Here is a 22,634-nt window from a genome sequence, read left to right on the forward strand (position 1 = left end):
TAGACGGGTACCACCGCGAGGCTCGTGCTGCCATTAACGCCGCACCTTTAGATGTGGGTGTCGCCCTACGCACCAGTACGTGTGTACACTGCTTCGTCCAGCCTCCGTACGCGGGGTGCGAGATGGTGTATTGTGCACGCAGAGTGAGTAATGAAGACAACGCCGGGTGCGTACCGTCGGTAGCAAAGAGCGGCGGTTACTGACGGCAGAGTAGTGGCAGAGACGCCGTCGCGTGGAGGGGGCGTAGCGCGCGTGCGCAGTGCGCAGCTCTGCGGCCGGTCGTGGCCGCTGCTCCGCGCCGTCGGCCGTCAGTTCGCCAGCAGCTCGCGGCACAGAACCTACACATGGACGTCGACAATGACCTGGAGCAGCTCATGGCGCACCTGGGTGAGTCGCCACTTGTTGCTCGGTCCACCTCAACCCTCCCTCACCCCTACTCTCACCTAGGCTGCCGCGGCTCACACACCAGTCCTCAGCACACGCTTCCCCAGATGTAAATTTTTTTTTTCGTAAATCGCCAAAAAGAAAGCGGCCACGTTTTAGACAGTTTCTTAGCTCTGTGATGCCTTGCATGAAACAATTGCCTTGGTCATGCAACGCTCCACGGATTGTCCCGCGGAACGAGGCCACTTCATTATTGATTTTTTTTTTATGTAGGAAATGGAGCAACGAGAAGAATGCGTACCTTTGGTACTGCTTTTTATTCGCACGTGACGAGCACCCACACCATTCGCTACGAGTGCATCTGTAATGAAACACCACTCCGACGGAACAGTGGCTCGTCTGTGTGCGTATCATTCAATCTCTCCGTCATCTATTCCCAAAAGCGTCGCAAGTGCGAGTAAATACATTGTTGACAGTCAGTCCCTGCAGGAAAAAATGGAACTTCTTAGTTTTAGCTCACGCGTCATCATTAATTGCTTCGCCCGTGGTAATCAATGACGAACATCCATCTACAATATTCTACACGCATTTATTTTGCTGTTTTTTTTTCGCCAAATAATAGTGTTTGAAAGTGCGTTTATGTTGAACCAGTTTTATTTTGCGGTTAATCGAGGAAAATTTTTCTCTGAGATTTATTTTTAAGTCGGACAGTTCAGTATAGGAGGAGCGTTATGTAGAACTGTGTCCGGTGAAAGAGCGAGTGCGGTATGAAACGAGAGCGAAGAAATGCTAGGCAGACTGTCATAACACGCGCTGGCAGAGGCGGGCGGCGTCGCCGGGCCTGTGTCACGCTGTACAGCCTCCGCCTAGGCGCAGGCGAACGCGTCTAGCTGCAACGAAAATTCAACCTGCGTCCCATTGTTAGGCAGCACACGCCATTTCGCTGCCACTGCTCTTATTCTGAAGAAAGATACCATTCCACCGAGCTCTATTTTAACATTGTACTTTATTCAGTGCTACTAGTTTCAAGTGCATTTAAAAACATAGCAAAACACAATAATGAAACAAAAGTTGTAAGATAAAAGCCATACAACTACAGTGGATGAAGTGCTTTCACAAAATAATTATCTGTAACAGATGTGAATATACAGGTATGAAGAAGATGTATCCTCATCTGTTATAGTATGACTACTACGTTCATAAAAACTACAACAACCGTTTTTTTTTCATTTATCTACCGATGCCCATAAAAGATTCCTGCACGAATGTTTACCAATGTATAATGAAATTGCATTGACCTTATTCCTCCAATAATTATACATATGGTGAATGAATTTAAAAGAAATAAATAAATAAACGAAGAAGTTATGTGACATTAGTTCCGGAGAAATTTCTGTAGTGTATTTTGATTCATAATCAGTTGAAAGCGCCAGTTTCCGGTAAAGTTGTAACTTTCTTTCCATTATGATGTGTTGTTCTGTTTTTAGATGCACTTTAAGATGAGTTGGCCGGCCGTTGTGGCCTAGCATTTCTAGGCGCTTCAGTCTGGAACCGCGCGACCGCTACGGTCGCAGGTTCGAATCCTGCCTCGGGCATGGATGTGTGTGATGTCCTTAGGTTAGTTAGGTTTAAGTAGTTCTAAGTTCTAGGGGGCTGATGACCTCAGATGTTAAGTTCCATAGTGCTCAGATCCATTTGAACCATTTTTTTTAAAAATGGGTTGTGCCCAGCCCGAAACTAATAGTGCTGAACGAAGTACAATAAAAATCCAGCCTGGTGGAATGACGTCTTTCTTCAGATTTATAGAGCCTGTGGCGCCCGCCCTCAAGAGAATGATAACTGCTCTTAGTACTCAGAACGCCGTAAAAGTCACTTCATACACTTTTGAGTCGAACGTTGTTTTTGAATCCGCCGTCGAAAGTAAAACACATTCATACTTTCCCCGCCAAAACTTAATGAGATTCCTCTATTTGCTAAATGTATGGCTGCAGCTTGAGTGGTTTTTCAATCAAGTAGGTCAAGTAAAGAACCGTGGCAGTTACAACCTAGACACTCACGTTCCCACAACCTTAAATTTATAGATTTACATGGCACAGTGGTACGATAGTTCTTCAAATCTCCGTCCACTTCTCTTGATTTAACGTTTACATAGTTTCCCTAAATAGATGAAGTCAAATGTTGAGATGGTCCCTTTGAAAAGGACAGCGGATTTTCTTTCCCGTCCTTTAGTAATCCGACCGCGTGCTCCGTCTCTAATGATCTCGTTGCCGGCTGGGTATTAAATTGTAGTCTCTCTTCTTTCCAAATTTATAGACGCGGAATGCAGTGTCATATGCATACTGAAAATCGGCTCCAAACCAACCGATAGATTTCGCATAATTTATTAGAGGCTGGTTATAAACGAAGTATACATTTGTGACTCTTCAAGTTATACATTTATTTGGATGTAGTCAGTGAAACACAAGAAACGTTTCGCATCTTAACGTTATCCATAAATATGTTCCAAGGAACACGTTCCTAACTATAAAGTACTCCATTCATATCGTCTGGACTACGGGATAACCTTTCCAGTCATGTTTGGAAAAGCGTTTCTGGCTGCTGTAAACACTCCAGCACTCCAGAAGAGCGCGGAAGAGTGTTTTTGGGGAAGTTTCCAGGTCCCGGACGTAACAGTTACCTACCGGACACGAAACAGGCGGCCGCTGTCCATGGTACAGCGGCTGATGAAATCCTTACGCCAGACACTTTCACTTCTCTTCCACGGAAGCCGAGAAGTCGTAGCGCACTGATACTGCAGTTTATCCCCTCTAGTTATTGAAGCTAGCTTTCGATTAACTGGAAAATGTTTTGCATACAAGCACAATGTCCGTTCTGGTACCTCGAAATTGGAATTTACCAACCTGCTATTTCATCATACGATGGACGGGAAGAAGTTAAGATGGGAACGAGTCTTTACCTGCGTTATGGAATTCGTGAATTCAATCAAAATAGTAAATTTTCTGCCTTATCATTTTATGGAAAACGTGTGTTAAAGTAATTACTTTTAGACCTTCAGTTCTATCCTCAACATTTGTTAGGTATTAGCGTTTATTTTGTTAGAAAAGTATTCAAACGGCAACGACTAGGCAATCAATTTTCAAGCGCTGGTGAGCGAGTGCATTTCGTACGTTGCCATCCCAGAAAGCATCCTGGTGCTTACGGTTTCTCTTTCCTTCCCGTCCATTTTGCTGTCGCTGTCACACAAGGTGAGGTTTCAAAGTTCACATTGGCTCTCCGACTCTGTCTTCGGGATTCAGTGGCTAAATTGTTTTTGGGCAGGCTGATTTATCTGCCGGCCGGAGTGGCCGTGCGGTTCTAGGCGCTACAATCTGGATTCGAGCGACCGCTATGGTCGCAGGTTCGAATCCTGCCTCGGGCATGGATGTGTGTGATGTCCTTAGGTTAGTTAGGTTTAATTAATTCTGAGTTCTAGGCGACTGATGACCTCAGAGGTTAAGTCGCATAGTGCTCAGAGCCGTTTGATTCAATCTGTCAAATATTTGTTCGAATCTCCTAGCGAATGTACAATCAAATGCCCTCGTCGAAGAAGCCTATTATCTCTAACAGTCTCCAGCTTACGTTGTTTAGAACTGTGATGATTCCAATTTTAGTAACATATTTCTAGAAAAAATGGGACAATACTAAGGAAAGTCGTGAAATAGGACGGTATGGTAGCTATTCTGCTTATCAATATGCCAAAAGATGTACGTTATATGCATAATAATGAGATTTTTCTTCTGAGTTCATTTTCGTAAAAGAGCATTAACTCTAGGTTTCATTATTATTGTTATAGATCCATCAATTTTATCGCTACCAGAGGCTGCCAGTCTGGGATATGTTTTCCAACAAACATATTTCCTCCAGATTCTATCATATCTAGAAACTTTTATGATAGTAATTGTTTCACCTAACTTAGTTATGTGATGAAAATCTGAAGCTGTGAAGGCACCCATATCAGCACCTCTTTCTAAAGCATAGATGAGAAACAGTCGGGAGATACGTAGCACGACTCAGTAGCACGGTAGCAGCAGTGTGAAAATCTGGCCTGCCACTGTATGTACTGTAGATTGTGTGAAAGCCTCGACATGAGCTGTGTAATAACGATACTACATTCGGAAGGCACAACCTTGCGTAAATAAAACACAGTATCACACACACATCGCATACCTCTGAAGCTATACAAATCAGTATTAGAAGGTGAAGGTTAGAGAGAGAGAGAGAGAGAGAGAGAGAGAGCGTTTCATTGAACATCTAGGCCACAAGAGAATGTCGGCAGTAATCTGTGTTTGAACTCAGTCCTCCTTTACGAGATATATGGAGAACCTAATTAGCACACAACGACACACTATCAATAAGAGTCGGTTTGCAATTCCACAGGCCTTTAGCGGGTAGGCGGTAACAGCCATATAATTTAGACTGTGGGAACTGAAGTTATACGTACCAGTTTGAATGACGGAAAGAGCAGACCAAAAATTTCCTTTCGCCTCTAAATTTGAGTATGACATTGTTATGAAGACACAAATATTACCACACTTACAGACAGTACATCGAAAACACGATTGTGTCACCGAGAGAGAATATCTTCTCATCAGACCATTTGATATTGTGCTGCGGGATGCTGCAGACTGCATAAAATATTTTATCATGTACATTGAACGGCCCTTACATAATTTTCACAACCTGTTTTATGGTAAAAAAAAATTCGATGCTTAACATCGCAAAAAACTAACTTATAGGTAGGCCGTAGTTGTTACTACAATTGCAGGTAATTTCTGTTTCATTTCATCGCTAGTGCTAACTTCCCATTCAGGCATTTTCTCTGGAAATATTAAACTCATTCAGTCAATGTTCTTGAAAATATGTGATATTTCCTAAGGTGGACAGTGTGAAGCGACTCTTACGTCAGCCGTTAGTATTTACACAAGAAATGTACACCGCCGTCTGATGCTGTGTTTAAATGCCACGCTGATGAAAAGAAAAGAAATGGTTCATTTGAAGAAATTTTGGGTTCTCGCCATATCATAAACATACATACGAATCGCCAAAGCAGGCTGGGGACAAAAAACTTGTACCGAAATGTTCTGACATCCTTAGATTAAGAAATGAAATCGGATCATTAGAAGTTTCTAAGCAAATTTTCGCAAGATATATGGCGTCTTTTTTATGTGACCATAGTCGGAAATCATTTGACGTGCCGTCTTCGTTGGCTTTACAGGTAACGGGAAGTTAAATAGAAAGAATAGAATTAAAGGAAGGGAAGATGTTGGTGTTACCAGAGAAGCAGCTATGTTGTTAGTATCACAGAGTTCGTGACAGTTGTAGTAGAGGATTTGAGAATCAGTACACAGCCAGCCAAATGAACAGGATCAAAACCGCAACTTCACAAGCTTCTTCAGACCTCTCTAGTTAGGCTTCTTTATACTAGAACTACTTCACTATGAGTTTACCATGCTCGGAAGCCGGTGCGGCGCTTTACAGTGACTGCCAGCCACCGCTGTGAGTTTGCATCGAGATACTGAACATCATGAGTCAGGAAGATGTACTTACGTGAATCCCGATTCAGTGCAACGACCGATTCTGGACACCAGTTGGTATGGAGAAAACAGGGAACAAGTACGATTCACAAATTAAATTAGAATGTAATGACTACTGCGGAGCCTGCCGTTGTGGCCGAGCGGTTCTAGGCGCTTCAGTCTGGAACCGCGCGACCTCTACGGTCGCAGGTTCGCATCCTGCCACGGGCATGGATGTGTGTGATGTCCTTAGGTTGGTTAGGTTTAAGTGGTCCTAAGTTCTAGGGGACTGATGACCTCAGCTGTTAAGTCCCATGGTGTTCAGAGCCATTTGAACCATTTGAACCACTGCGGACATGTGCTAATGGTCCGAGCAGGTATCATAGCCAACGTTTATGATGGTACCTTTTCAGGTTTCCACGCGAGCTGATTATTTCATCGTCATCCGCAGACCTGGACGACGGAACCAGTAATGTTTCTCAGCTGCTGAAAGCAGCGGTCCCATACATTATCGCTGTCTTGTCTCCAAGCACACTGGGAGCTTTTGTTGTATCGTACATCTACTCTTAGCGAACCCAACTCTTTGTACTCGCTAATAACATTCGCGGGACATAGAAGATAAAAAGAAAATGGTTTTCTTAAACACTGAATTTCACAAATTATGCTTCTGTTAGCGGATACTGGGGTAATGAACCGATAACTAAGAATAAACATTGTCAACACACATTTCTAAATCATTAACACTGCATAATATCGCACCAGCACCAGGCACTATAGCCGTGAGAGCTGTTTTTCTTTCGTCAGCTTGACGAGGGCGAATCAGCAGTGTTTGGATAATGTCTACGTGGAGACAAAAGTAGATGACCACCTATTACCAGAAGAAATGCGCATGCCCATTACGATTTCAGTCATTGGAAACCAAACAAACAGGACCACAAGAATAGTAAACTGCTATAACACTGCCTTTATGTAGAACTGTCTGATAGAATGGTCCAGAAAGCAGTTTAGTTATGAAATTTCGATGTGATCTCTTCCACAGAATAAACGAAACGTTGTGCACAGTTTCATATCGACTGCAACACATCATCTTGTTAAGCAAAGCCGGCCGTTGTGGCCGAGCGGTTCTAGGCGCTTCAGTCCGGAACCGCGCTGCTGCTACGGTCGCAGATTCGAATCCTGCTTCGGGCATGGATGTATGTGATGTCCTTACGTTAGTTAGGTTTAAGTAATTCTAAGTCTAGCGGACTGATGGCCTCAGACGTTAAGTGCTTAGAGCCATTTGAGCCATTTTGTTAAGCAAAATGTAGAAGAGTAAATCAATATTTTACCTACAAAATACATAACTGCTAACTCGGTAAAGCAGTGGGCAGTTATCTTCATAGTTATTTCTACAATCAAGACAACAGACGTTTAGAAAGGATCGTATTGATGTATAGAACTTTCAGCTGTATTTTTTCGAATTACAACTGGAGTGCATCAAGTTACGAAACATAACACCGTCTGTGTGTGCTTCTGTGCCACCATCTGTCACTAGCGACTATCACGAGAATGACCCACATTCGTGAGACCACGAGCACATGTACAAAATAAACACAGCTATTGTTAACATAATATTTTTCTCCAATTTTATCGGCATTCTCCTTGATCTAAGGATAATGGACAATGACGATTGGTCAGCGAATCATATAACACGCGGATCATTTTTGTTCTGCGGTAACGATCTGTGGATGGGAGAGCACGGCCAGTGAGAAGTTCCATGCTCCGCAAACAGCGAAATCGCCAAGAATAGTGTTTTAGATTTTAGGAGATAAAGGATGGGATCGACTGTGGCCTTGCACCTCTATATGCATCTGGAGTAATTTATGCTAAAAACAACAAACTTCAGAGCAGTCTGAATGATAACCAAACACTAAACCTTCGGTATGAATGCATCGTACGGTGACGACGGGCGAAGGTAAGCGGATATGAGGCCCAGTGCCTATGTAATCTGGTAGTTCCTCAAGAGAATTCGGCTACATTTTATGTGGTCTTACGTAAACTGAAAGGTAAAAGGAAAAGGGTTTAGTCTCTCTAGAGGGCTTTGGCAAAGCTGATCATCGACTAAAAATAGAAACAAAAGTGGTTGGCTCATTTTGTAACACTAGGTGATCTCATTCTCAAAGTACCAATGATTACAATCACAGTGATCTATTTAAAACTCCTTTCAAACGTAGAACGTCATCTAACAAAATAAGAAACACGATAAGACTATGCTGTCCCGTAAGATAAGCAGCTGAGCTATGCGGTATAGATAAAGAAGAAATTATCTTTCATTTCAGATCTGGCCTCACACATGGAAGAGTGGTACATCGTTTCTTCGCTCGATACACCGTTAGATTCATAAATAAGTAACCCTGACTTGCTGGTACATGTAATATCATTTCTATAACGATCTTCAAAGGTCGTGTCCTTCTGCAGTGGCAATATTTGTCGTGGCAAACTAGGTCTGGGAGAAGTAAATGCTACTGTGTCCCTGTCCTTCAGCTACACATACAGTACAGACTTTTCGTTATCGCTCTGTTGATTAATTGTCTAAGTAATTGGTTGTAGAAAAGTAGTGTTCACACATTACATTTCGTCTCGTGCTCCTCTGTCCGTCCAGCAGGCGGGACCCCTTTTGCGCATCTGTATGGCTTGTATACACTGTCTTCTGGGTAGCGTCGTAGTCACAGTGGCGACTTTGTTAAGGTATGAGTGTCAGTGGTACTTATTTTGTCGGACATTTCCAACAGAACAGACATCTCTCAAATATGTACATTTCTGTAAGAGCGCGACGGCTTCTTGACGCTTGCTTCTGTACGCATGCACACATATGGTCCGACCTCCTACGGGAATCAATAATTTGCGAGTAGGAGGCTAATGGACGAGGGACGCTGCAGTAAAGGGTGCAGTAAGTTGGAAATTTGAGTGGTCAGGGACCGTGACCACATGGCCGAAGCAGTGTCGGAGGACTGGCTGCCCTCTGTAATAAAAGAAAACGAGTGAAGTATTCTACATCTGCATCTACATCCATACACCTGACGGTGTGTGGCGGAGGGTACCTTGAGTACCTCTATCGGTTCTCCCTTCTATTCCAGTCACGTATTGTTCGTGGAAAGAAGGATTGTCGGTATGCTTCTGTGTGGCCTCTAATCTCTCTGATTTTATCCTCATGGTCTCTTCGCGAGATATACGTAGGAGGGAAGGTATGTTCTCGAAACTTTAACAAAAGCCCGTACCGAGCTACTGAGCGTCTCTCCTGCAGAGTCTTCCACTGGAGTTTATCTATCATCTCCGTAACGCTTTCGCGATTACTAAATGATACTGTAACGAAGCGCGCTGCTCTCCGTTGGATCTTCTCTATCTCTCTTATCAACCCTATCTGGTACGGATCCCACACTGTTGAGCAGTATTCAAGCAGTGGGCGAACAAGCGTACTGTAACCTACTTCCTTTGTTTTCGGATTGCATTTCCTTAGGATTCTTGCAATGAATCTCAGTCTGGCATCTGCTTTACCGACGATCAACTTTATATGATCATTCCATTTTAAATCACTCCTAATGCGTACTCACAGATAATTCATGGAATTAACTGCTTCCAGCTGCGGGAAAACTCAAAAAGGGCTTCAGTCATAAAGGGTGCAGGCCGAACACAGGAAGAACATAGGTATACAGGAACCATCGGTATAACAGTTGTAAATTGTCGTAGCTGTGTTGGGAAAGTACTAGAGCTCCAAGCTCTAATAGAAAGCACTGATGCTCCAATCGTTAAAAGTACTGAAAGCTGGCTCTAGCTGAAGATATGTCCAGTCGAAAATTTTTCGAAAAGCCTAACATTGTTCCGAAAGGATACGCTAAACAAGGTTGGTGGCGTGTTTGTTGCTGTTAGAAGTAGTTTATCTTGTCGCGAAATTGAGGTAGATAGCTCCTGTGAGTAGTATGGGCAGATGTCTTTCTTGGTAACTGGTATAAAATAATAATTGGATCCTTTTACTGACTTCCAAATTCAGATGATACAATTGCTGAAAGGGTCAAAGAAAACTTGTCTTTAATTTCAAACACGTACCCGATTCATACAATTGTAGTTGGTGGAGACTTTAATTTACCCTCGCTATGTTGGCGAAAATACATGTTTAATTCCGGAGGTATGCATAAAACATCATCCGAAATTGTCCTAAACACATTCTCTGAAAATTATTTCGAGCAGTTAGTTCATGAGCCTACGGGAATAGTAAACGATTGTGAAAACACACTTGACCTCTTAGCAACAAATAATCCGGAGCTAATAACGAGCATCAAAACGGATACAGAGTTTAGTGAACACAGGTCTGTCGTAGTGAGACTGAATATTGTAACCCTCAAATCCTCCAAAAATAAACGAAAAATATACCCATTCAAAAAAGCAGATAAAAATTCGCTTGACGCCTTCCTGACAGATAATCTACACTCCTTAAAAATTAACAATGTAAGTGTAGACCAGATGTGGCTTTAATTCCTACCGAATAAATTAACAGACGATGGAGCTGAACCTCGTTGGTAAACAAAAAGGATCAGAGCACTGTTGCGGAAACAAATTCCTCCACCAAAGTAGGCGAAGTAAATATTCCAGAATTCGAATCAAGAACAGCTGAATCGTGAGTAACGTAGAAATAGATATCCTTGGAGTAGTGAAGTAACTTAAATCACTTAATAAAAGCAAGTCTTCCGGTCCATATTGTATACTAATTAGGTTCCTTTCAGACTACGCTGATGCAACAGCTCCATACTTAACAGTCATATATCACCGTTCGCTCGACGGAAGTTCCTAACCGCCGGTCGGGGTGGCCGAGCGATTCTAGGCACTACAGTCTGGAACCGCGCGACCGCTACGGTCGCAGGTTCGAATCCTGCCTCTGGCATGGATGTGTGTGATGTCCTTAGGTTAGTTAGGTTTAAGTAGTTTTAAGTCTAGGGGACTGATGACCTCAGATGTTAAGTCCCATAGTGCTCAGAGACATTTGAACCATTTTTTGAGTTCCTAGCCCAAAGACTGGAAAGTTGCAAAGGTCACACCAACATTCAAGAAAAGTAATAGGAGTAATCCATTAAACTGCAGGCCCATATCATTAACGTCGATATGCAGCAGGATTTTAGAACATATATTGTGTTCAAACATTATGATTTACCTCGAAGAAAACGGTCTGTTGACACACAGTCAACACGGACTTACGAAACATTCTTGTGAAACGCAACCACCTCTTTGCTTGCACGAAGTGTTGAGTGCTATTGACGAGAGATTTCGAACTGATTCCGTATTTCTGGATTTCTTGAAGGTTTTTGTCACTGTACCACACAAGCGGCTCGTAGTGAAAATGCGTGCTTATAGAATATCGTCTCAGTTATGTAACTGCATTTGTGATTTCCTGTCAGAGATGTCACAGTTCGTAGTAATTGACGTAAAATCATCGAGTAAATCAGAAGCGATATATGGCGTTCCCCAAGGTAGTGTTGCTTGCCTTTGCTGTTCCTTATCTATATAAACGATTTGGGAGACAATGTGAGAGACCGTCTTAGGTTGTCTGCAGATGACGCTGTCGTTTATCGACTAGTAAAGGCATAGGAAGATCAAAACAGATGCAAAACGATTTAGAAAAGACATCTGTATGGTGGAAAAAGTGTCAATTGACCCCAAATAACGAAAAGTGTGAGGTTATCCACATGAGTGGTAAAAGGAGTCCGTTAATCTTCGGTTACACGATACATCAGTCAAATCTACAGGCCATAAATTAAACTAAATACCTAGGTATTCCTATTACGAACAATTGAAATTGGAAGGAATACACAGAAAATGTAGTGGGGAAGTCGAACCAAAGACTGCGTTTTATTGACAGGACAGATCTACTAAGGAGACTTCCTACACTACGCTTGTCCGTCCTCTTTTAGAATATTGATGCGCCGTGTAGGATCTTTACCAGATAGGGTTGAAGGAGTGCATAGAAAAAGTTCGAAGAAGGCAGCACGCTTTGTATTACCGCGAAATAGGGGAGAGAGTGACATTGAAACGATATAGGATTTGGGATGGACGTCATTAAAACAAAGGCGTTTTTTGTTGCGGGGGAATCTTCTCACGAAATTCCAATCACCAATTTTCTCCTCTGAATGCGAAAATATTTTGTTGAAGCCGACCTACATAGAGAGAAACTAACACCATTATCAAATAACAGAAATCAGAGCTCGCACGGAAAGACATAGGTGATTGTTGTTTCCGAGCGCTATACGAGATTGGAACAATAGAGAATTGTGAAGGTGATTCGATGAACCCTCTGCGAGGCACTTAGATGTGATTTGCAGAGTATCCATGTAGATGTAGACATCCTGAAAACCATAGACCAAGGTAGTCAGGTAGCTTCAGTATTTCTTGATTTCCGAAAAGTTATTTGCTCAGCTAAGATCTTACGCGGTATCTAGTGAAATTTGTGACGGGACTGAGGCTCTTTTGGTAGAGAGGACGCAGCAAATTGATTTGGATGGGGAGTGACAGACAGATGTAGAAGTGCTTTGGGTGTGTCTTAAGGATGGGTTTTGGGACCATTTCTCTTCATGTTGTGTATTAATGACCTTATCCTTAGACTTTTCGCAGATGGTGCAGTTATATATAAAGTACTGTCGACAGAGCTTATAAGCATTCTGTCAGATCTTGAGAAGATTTCAAAAAGGTGCAAGTATTAGCAACTTACTTAAATGTTCAGAAATGGAAAACTGAGCACTTCACAAAACGAAAACACGTAGTATCCCATGACTGCAGTATCAAAGGACCACAACTGGTATCGGTGACGTCATACAAACAGCTGGGTGTAAACACTTTGTAGGGATAGGCCCAGTTGTTAGTAAAGTAGGTGAGAAACTTCGGTTTATTGGTAAAATACTAGGGAAATGTTTTTGGCTAAGTAAGGGACTGCTTACGGATCAGTCGTGTGACCCGTCCGAGAATATTGCTCAAGTGTACCAAATAGGAATGACAGGGAATACTGAGCGTGTATAGTGAAGGCCGGCAAGAATGTTCACAGGTATGTTTGATCCATCGAAGACTGCCACGCAGATGCTGAAGAAACTGACCCGGCAGACACTTGAAAATTGACGTAAACTATCCCGACAAAGCCTACTTAAGAAGTTACAAGGACGGGCTTTAAACGATAACTCTAGGATTGTACTACAAACCATTAAGTTTCGCTCTCTAGGGACCGTGAGGACAAGTTTAGATTAATTGCAGCGCCAAAAGAGAAACTCAATCCAGCTGCGCTCCGTACGTGAATGGAACGAGAAGAAGCCCTAATAACTGGTAAAATCCGAAGTACCTTCTGTCATGCACTGCACTGTGATATGCACAGTACGAATGTACACTACTGGCCATTAAAAATACTACATCACGAAGATGACGTGCTACAGACGCGAAATTTAACCGACAGGAAGAAGATGCTGTGATATGTAAGTGATTAGCTTTTCAGAGCATTCACACAAGGTTGGCACCGGTGGGGACACCAACAACGTGCTGACACGAAGAAAGTTTCCAACCGATTTCTCACACAGAAACAGCAGTTGACCGGCGTTGCCTAGTGAAACGTTGTTCTGATGCCTCGTGTAAGGAGGAGAAGTGCGTACCATCACGTTTCCGGCTTTGATAAAGGTCAGATCGTAGCCTATCGCGATTGCGGTTTATCGTGTCGCGACATTGCTGCTCGCGTTCTTCGAGATCCAATTACTGTTAGTAGAATTTGGACTCGGTGGGTTGAGTTGGGTAATACGGACCGCCGTGCTGGATCCCAACGGCATCGTATCACTAGCAGTCGAGATGACAGGCATCTTATCCGCATGGCTGTAACGGATCGTGCAGCCACGTCTCGATCCCTGACTCAACAGATGTGGACGTTTGCAAGACAACAATCATCTGCACAAACAGTTCGACGACGTTTGCAGCAGCATGGACTGTCAGATCGGAGACCATGGCTGCGGTTACGCTTGACGCTGAATCACAGACAGGAGCGCCTGCGATTGTGTTCTCAACGACGAACCTGGGTGTACGAATGGCAAAATGTCATTTTTTCGGATGAATCCCGTTCTGTTTACAGCATCATGATGGTCGCATCCGTGTTTGGCGACATCGCGGTGAACGCACATTGGAAGCGTGTGTTCTTCATCGCCATACTGGCGTATCACCCGGCGTGATGGTATGGGGTGCCATTGTTTATACGTCTCGGTCACCTCTTGTTCGCATTGACGGCACTTTGAACAGCAGACGTTACATTTCAGATGTGTTACGACCCGTAGCTCTACCCTTCATTCGATCCCTGCGAAACCCTACATTTCAGCAGGATAATGCACGACCGCATATTGCAGGTCCTGTACGGGCCTTTTTGGATACAGAAAATGTTCGACTGTTGCCCTGGCCAGCACATTCTCCAGATCTCTCACCAATTGAAAACGTCTGGTCAATGATGGCCGAGCAACCGGCTCGTCACAATACGCCGGTCAGTACTCTTGATGAACTGTGGTGTAATGTTGAAGCTTCATGGGCAGCTGTACCTGTACACTCAATCCAAGCACTGTTTGACTCAATGCCCAGGCGTATGAAGGCCGTTATTACGGCCAGAGGTGGTTGTTCTCGGTACTGATTTCTCAGGATCTATGCGCCCAAATTGTGTGAAAATGTAATCACATGTCAGTTATAGTATAATATATTTGTCCAATAAATACCCGTTTATCATATGCATTTCTTCTTGGTGTAACAATTTTGATGGCCAGTAGTGTAACTGTAGATGTAGACTCTCTCAAACTGTTCTGGCATAATTCGCCAGCGATGCGGCGTTACATTGTTTGTAGGTTACCGTTAGTGAACAAACAGTTGGAAATAATCAAAAACTAGGTTCCCATATCGTTCGTCAGTGAGACGCGTTGACAGAAGCACTAGTGATGCTTTTATCATCCCACATGCACATTCTTCACACGATGATATCTACACTGCCTACTTGAACGGGACAAGAGGTATGTGTCGTTTTGTATGGTTTCTGGCGTGCTCACTATAACGTAATGGCAAAAGTACACTGTGGTGGCAAAAGTCTTGGGATACCTCTTAACATCGTGTCGGACCTCCTTTTGTCCGGCGAAGAACAGCATCACGATGTGGCATGGCCTCAAAAAGTCGTTGGAATTCTCCTGTACAAATACTGCCTCCATAGCCGTCCGTAATTACGAAAGCGTTGCCAGTGAAGGATTTTGAGCACGATCTGACCTCTCGGTTATGTCCCATAAACGTTTAATGGGATTCATGTCGGGCGATCTGGGTGGTCAAATCATTCACTCGAATTGTTCAGAATGTTCTTCACATCAGTCAGGAACAATTGTGGTCCGGTGACATGGTGCACTGTAATCCTTAAAAATTTCATAATTTTTGGGGGACATGAAGTCCATTAATGGCTGCAAATCATCTCCAAGTAGTCCGGCCCCAGTAGCTGACTGGTCAGCGATACAGACAGTCAATCCTAAGGGCCCGGGTTCGATTCCCGGGTGGGTCGGAGATTTTCTCCGCTCAGGGACTGGGTGTTGTGTTGTCCTAATCATCATTGTTTCATCCCCAAAGACGAGCAAGTCGCCGAAGTGGCGTCAAATCGAAAGACTTGCACCAGGCGAGCGGTCTACCCGACGGGATGCCCTCGTCACACGCCATTATTATCTCCAAGTAGTCGAACACAACTATTTACAGTTAATGATCGGACCCATTCCATTCCATGTAAAAACAGCCCACACCATTATGGAGCCACCACTAGCTTGCACAGTGTCTTGTTGACAACTAGGGCCTGTGGCTTCGTGGGGTCTGCACCACACTCGAACACTACCATCTGCTCTTACCAACTGAAATCGGGACTCATCTGACCAGATCACGGTTTTTCACCCTACGGTCCGACCGATATGGTCACGAGCCCAGGGAAGCCGCAGCAAAGGCACTCGCATCGATTGTCTGCTGCCATAACCTATTAACGCCAAATTTCTCTGCTCTGGCGTAATGGAAAAGTTCGTCGTATTCGTCATACGTCCCACATTGGTTTCTGTGGTTATTTCACTTAGTGTTGTTTGTGTGTTAGTTATGACACCACCACGTAAATGCCACTGCCCTCGGTCGTTAAGTGAAGGCCGTCAGCCACTGCTTTGTCCGTGGTGAGAGCTGATGTCCGAAATTTGGTATTCTCGGCACACTCTGGATCGCAGATTACGATTTCCCTAACGAATACCGAAACGGGATGTCCCATGCGGCTGTCCTGTGTGGCCGAGCGGTTCTAGGCGCTTCAGTTTGGAACCGATCGACCGCTACGGTCTCAGGTTCGAATCCTGCTTCGGGCATGGATGTGTGTGATGTCCTTAGGTTAGTTAGGTTTAAGTAGTTCTAAGTTCTAGGTGACTGACGATCTCAGATGTTGTATCCCATAGTGCTTAGAGCCATTCGAGCCACTTTTTGTCCCTTGCGCTTAGCTCCGACTGCGATTCCGCGTTCAAAGTCAGTTAATTCCCGTTGCACGGCCATAATCACGTCGGAAACCTTTTCACATGAATCATCTTGGCAGGCCGTTGTGGTGTGGCCTAGCGGTTCTAGGCGCTTCAGTCCGGAACCGCGCGACTGCTACAGTAGCAGGTTCGAATCCTGCCTCGGGCATGGATGTGTGTGATGTCCTTAGGTTTAAGTAGTTGTAAGTTCTAGGGGACTGATTACCTCAGATGTTAAGTCCCATAGTGCTCAGAGCCATTTAAACCATTTTTTGAATCATCTGGGTACAAATGACTGCTCCGTCACTGCACCGCCCTTTTATACTTGGTGTACTCGGTACTACATTCATCTATAATGTGCATATCGCTATGCTATGAATTTTGTCACCTCAGTATAAAGCCATGAGGGCGACTCACGAGTTATCCTTGGACAGCTCAGTTGAGCGCAAAAGGCGTGGTTCCCGGTTCGATTACCCTTCCGACATACAGTTGTTGAGAAGTAACGAGCGTTGGCGCACGCTATCCCGTGACCGAATTTAAAAAAAAAGTTCAGATGAGCGCGTTAGTCGCTGCAGTTACTGTCTCGCGGTCCGTTTAGGTTTCAGATATCTACCAAATGGGAGTTACACTATTCATACAAAATTGCAAAATCGACTACATTTGGGATTATTCGTCCACTGTGCAAAGTTATCTTGGTGAAGCAAACAGACATTTTGAAGTATATTCCAGACGAAAATATATCTCAAGGATTTGAACAGTACGCAATGTTTGTTCATAGCATCGGAGCTCTCGAAGCTAATCATATCAAACATTCAAGTTTCTTAAACTTTACGTATAAACATTATTTTTCTGTAGCGCTGTTGGCGCTATGTAACTCTATCGCTTTGTCTGGGTAAACATTCACGTTACTGGGGAAAATAGGGATTCAGGAATTTTCAGAGATTCTCTGGCTGCCCCGAAACAACGACCTTTAACAGTAAACCACGAGATGACCCTTTCTTACATAATCGTAGGTAAACTGCCATTTGACTGACGGAAAATTTAATGAGACTTTGGGGCTAAATTTACCAACTATTTTCTTAATGACTTGAACATCCAGATCATATGTTATGAAAGAAAGTAAATTTTTTCTCACCTATATTTTCCTTTTTTGCTCGAGATATTTCCCACACACAAGATCAAAACAAATTCTACCGAAACTCACCGTCTCACAATTTTATTTTTATACAATTCCCATGTTATATAGCATATTGAGGCCTCTTTGTACTTAGTCAGTTAGTAGTTCGATATCAATATTCTAGCAGTCGATTTCACGGGATTTTATTAACGTCCAATAAAGAGGAAAACAGGAACAAATTGGAAATACGACAAAAACGCGCTGTCAGCTGTACAGCGCACGGGCGCCACGTATTTTTCTAACCGCGCGTCAAAGCGTATTGGGCTGCATATATAAATTTCCTCCGTGAACTCTACGTTAACACGCGCCACTGTGTGTTAACGCTCGCTCATATGACTGGTTCCGATTTCAATGTTGGTTGTATAAACGAGCGATTTTAAAACGCGCGCTGAATTCCCGTCTTCTGAACTTAGCCTTATCCTGCTACTAAGTTTCAAAATCAGGTTTGTCAGGGCATATTGTCGGTCACTAGTTTGTAGATATCCATCACACTTGATTTGATTGCTGTTGATTTATAGCTTATATCATCCACTTCTTGTTTTAATTTGTGAAGTTGCATTTGGGTCGTTATGTGTTTTCAGATGTTTCAAATTATTGCACATCTCGTCCGCTGTACTGTCTTTTTTGAAAGTATATCCACATCACTACTAGAAGCCATGTTTCACTATGTCTGTTTAGTACCTAACAGCAGACTCTCTAAAAAAATTGCGGAAGATTCAATACGTAACGTCTTTAACTACTTTCCAATAATTAGCACAGCACATGGATTTGATTGAAATACCCGAACTGAACACATGGGGAGACACAATACGCTTCGGACAAGTAATGAGCTGACCGAGTTTATTGGTTCACACAGACGGAGGGTTCACCGAATGGACAATTTCCAGTATAATGGGTTCAAAATGGTTCAAATGGCTCTGAGCTCTGTGGGACTTAACGTCTAAGGTCATCAGTCCCCTAGAACTTTCAATACTTAAACCTAACTAACCTAAGGACATCACACACATCCGTGCCCGAGACAGGATTCGAACCTGCGACCGTAGCGATTGCGCGGTTCCAAAATGTAGCGCCTAGAACTGCTCGGCCACTTCGGCCGGCAGTATAATGGGAATCAATCGACTTGATCGACGTTTATTAACAGTGACGGAAGCGAATAAGTGTGACATGTCTGAAACATCTAGAAGTCGCAATGAATTCTTTTAAAAACAACTAAGCACATGCCATACAGATGAGCTTGTAAGGGTCTCTCTATGTGATACTGGAAATACTTCATGAATCTTTGTTAAACTTGTTTGGTGGGATATGTGTTAAAACCAAATGCCTACTTACTTTCAACGTCCCGTAAAAATTTATTGTGGGACCCAGTTCTGTCAGGAATATGTATCGATAGTGTCGATAAACAGTATGATTCCATGATGATGTTAAAACTTTGAGTGATGATGGAGAAGAGTAAATGTATCAATTTGAGATAAGGAATCTTGGTACGGAAACGACAGAGTCGATATTTACACCACTGGCTATTAAAATTGCTACACCAAGAAGAAATGCAGATGACGAACGGGTATTTATTGGAGAAATATATTATACTACAACTGATATGTGATTACATTTTCACGCAATTTGGGTGCATAGATCCTGCGAAATCAGTGCCCAAAACAACCACCTCTGGCTGTAATAACGGTCTTGGTACGCCTTGGTACGTCTTGAGTCAAACAGAGCTTGGATAGCGTGTACAGGTACAGCTGCACATGCAGCTTCAACACGATTCTACAGTTCATTAAGATTAGCGACTGGCATATTGTGACGAGCCAGTTGCTCGGCCACCATTGACCAGACGTTTAGAGTTGGTGAGAGATCTGGAGAATGTGCTGGCCAGGGCAGCAGTCGAACATTCTCTGTATCCAGAAAGGCCCGTACAGGACCTGCAACATGCGGTCGGGCATTATGCTGCTGATTGGTTCAAATGGCTCTGAGCACTATGGGACTTAACATCTGAGGTCATCAGTCCACTAGAACTTGGAACTACTTAAACCTAACTAACCTAAGGACATCACATACTTCCACGCCCGAGGCAGGATTCGAACCTGCGACCGTAGCGGTCGCGCGGTTCCAGACTGAAGCGCCTAGAACCGCTCGGCCACTCAGGTCAGTTATCCTGCTGAAATGTAGGGTTTCGCAGGGATCGAATGAAGGGTAGAGCTACGGGTCGTAACACATCTGAAATGTAACGTCTGCTGTTCAAAGTGCCGTCAATGCGAACAAGAGGTGACCGAGACGTGTAAACAATGGCACCCCATACCATCACGCCACGTCATACGCCAGTATGGCGATGACGAATACACGCTTCCAATGTGCGTTCACCGCGATGTCGCCAAACACGGATGCGACCATCATGATGATGTAAACAAAACCTGGATTCATCCGAAAAAATGACATTTTGCCATTCGTGCACCCAGGTTCGTCGTTGAGTATACCATGGCAGGCGCTCATGTCTGTGATGCAGCGAAAAGGGAAACCGCAGCCATGGTCTCCGTGCTGATAGCACCTGCTGCTGCAGACGTCGTCGAACTGTTCGTGCAGATGGTTGTTGTCTAGTAAACGTCCCCATCTGTTGACTCAGGGGTCGAGAAGTGGCTGCACGATCCGTTACAGCCATGCTGATAAGATGCCTGTCATCTCGACTGCTAGTGATACGAGGCCATTGGGATCCAGCACGGCGCTCCGTATTACCCTCCTGTACCCACCGATTCCATATACTGCTAACAGTCATTGGATATCGATCAACGCGAGCAGCAATGTCACGATATGATAAACCGCAATCGCGAGAGTCTACAATGCGACCTTTATCAAAGTTGGAAACGTGATGGTACGCATTTCTCCTCAGAACAACGTTTCACCAGGCAACGCCGGTCTACTGCTATTTGTGTATGAGAAATCGACTGGAAACTTTCCTCATGTCAGCACGTTGTAGTTGTCGCCACCGGACCAACCTTGTGTGAATGCTCTGAAAAGCTAATCATTTGCATATCACAGCATCTTCTTCCTGTCGGTTAAATTTCGCGTCTGTAGCACGTCATCTTCTAGGTGTAGCAGTTTTAATGACCAGTAGTGTACTATGTCTAGCAAAAATGGGCTGTAACGTGCATACCTAAGCAGCTATGAGCACTTGTTCATATTTGCTACTATGTAACACGTCTCTTCAAGTGAACAAGTGCTCGAAGCGTTTAACGTATGCCTTTTAGAGCCCATGTTACGAGACATTTTTTTCTTGTTTTGGCCCATAGCAACTCCTTTCAAAATATAGAAGGCAAAGGACTTGCAGTAGAAGAGGTCCGCTCTCAAAGGTATCAAAAAATTTTCGCTTATAACTATCGACTGGGTCGTTTCCGGACCCGGGTCCCTTACCTGAAATTGGTACATTTACCCTTCTCTATCACCCCTGAAAGTTTGTATCATCATCACGGCATCACCTCGTATAGTGAATGTAATAATACTGCACGAATATCGCTATCTCTACATTGTCACATCTGACAATCGATGCACGGGATTAGCCGAGCGGTCGTTCGAGTCCTTCCTCGGGCATGTGTGTGTGTGTTTGTCCTTAGGTTAATTTAGGTTAAGTAGTGTGTAAGCTTAGGGACCGATGACCTTAGCAGCTAAGTCCCATAAGATTTCACACTCATTTTTTGACAATCGAAGTATCGTTTGAATTTGTAAGAGCCACAAGCGAGCTACGGGAAGGCTGAGGGCTGGCAGTTGGTGCACACAGCGTCCCTTCCTCAGTGCTGGAACTCGCTAACGCACGCTATTGCTGTGGCGCTTAATCATGGAATTGTCACTTCGAATCACCGCGGTGGAAGTTTTTTCAATCTGTCTATTTCCACGTCGGGCGCCACTGCGTCATTTCGATTACGGACTGAGATCCTCTGCACACCTATCCCAGGGTAAATAAAGCAGAAAGATGAGCCAGTGCAGCATGGAACAGATGCACGCAAAATTCGCAAAATTACAGCTAAATAATTATGTTCTATAAAACAGTCCTAGTTTTACTCAAGCGAATCGATACTCAGAAATACGGGAACCTCTTCTTACTGTCTGCAGACACAGTAACGAACACCTGCAAATGGTGTTTCGAAATGAATATAAAATATTCCTTCATTATTGGTACAAGAACTTGTGCTGTCGTAAAATCAATCGCGAGCAAGGGAGACCAAGCTAAGCGGTAGTCGCGTGCGTCCACAGAGCCTGAAATAGTGGCTAAGAAGAGCCGAGCCGGCACAAAGCTGGCGTCGCTCGATGTGCCACTGCGCCCAGTTTTAAGGCCCTAACAAGATAATGCGAAGTGCTGATAAGCAAACCAAGCCACGCGCTGCGTGGGGAGAAGGCTACAGGAAGCGATACGAGAAGAACCGAAGAGCTCCTGAAGAAAGACTTTCGCTTTAGAGCAGGATGGCTGGTCTAGCAGGATGTCGGTACAAGCTGTGCGCCTTGGACGACTGATATGCTTTTCTGACAGTAGCTGACCAGCAGATATAATTCAACACTTTGTTCTTAATGGGACGAAATTTTCAGATGTAAACGTATCTTATGGATTTTCACTAAATAGGGGTCTAGGATTGTTACTGTTTATAATATGCGAGTATATAGGCCCCTACAATTGAGCTACTGGATAGCGCCTGAAGCTCTGAGGCTATTCGCAGACGGTGCCGTTGTCTGTAGGAAAGTTGCAACGCAAACTGACTGTAGCGGTAAGTGAGATGATCTGAAGTGGATTGATGATTGGCGCCGAGAATGGCAGATGACTCTCAAAGTAGGTGATTGCTTATAGACCGAATTTCGTGGTGATGTTACAAACTTTCAGGGATGATGGAGATGGCCCAATGCATCAATTTAAGGTCAAGGACATTGATCCGGAAGCGACCGAGTCAGAAGTTATATACGAAAATCCTTATGATATCTCTGACAGTGGAATACACCTGTAATGTTGTTGTT

General features: G+C 43.8%; 1 protein-coding gene across 1 annotated transcript in view; it reads left to right on the top strand.

Annotated features, from left to right (window-relative positions):
• Positions 1–310: 310 nt before the first annotated feature.
• The window catches only part of LOC126298453 (organic cation transporter protein), a 685,520-nt gene continuing 663,196 nt past the window's right edge, over positions 311–22,634 (top strand). Inside the window, exon 1 of the mRNA XM_049989783.1 lies at positions 311–387. Within this exon, the coding sequence (XP_049845740.1) occupies positions 345–387 (43 nt within the window). The 5' untranslated portion in view covers positions 311–344. The remainder of the gene's footprint in view (positions 388–22,634) is intronic.

Source organism: Schistocerca gregaria, chromosome X, assembly GCF_023897955.1.
Source record: "Schistocerca gregaria isolate iqSchGreg1 chromosome X, iqSchGreg1.2, whole genome shotgun sequence".
Taxonomy (NCBI): Eukaryota; Metazoa; Arthropoda; class Insecta; order Orthoptera; family Acrididae; genus Schistocerca; species Schistocerca gregaria.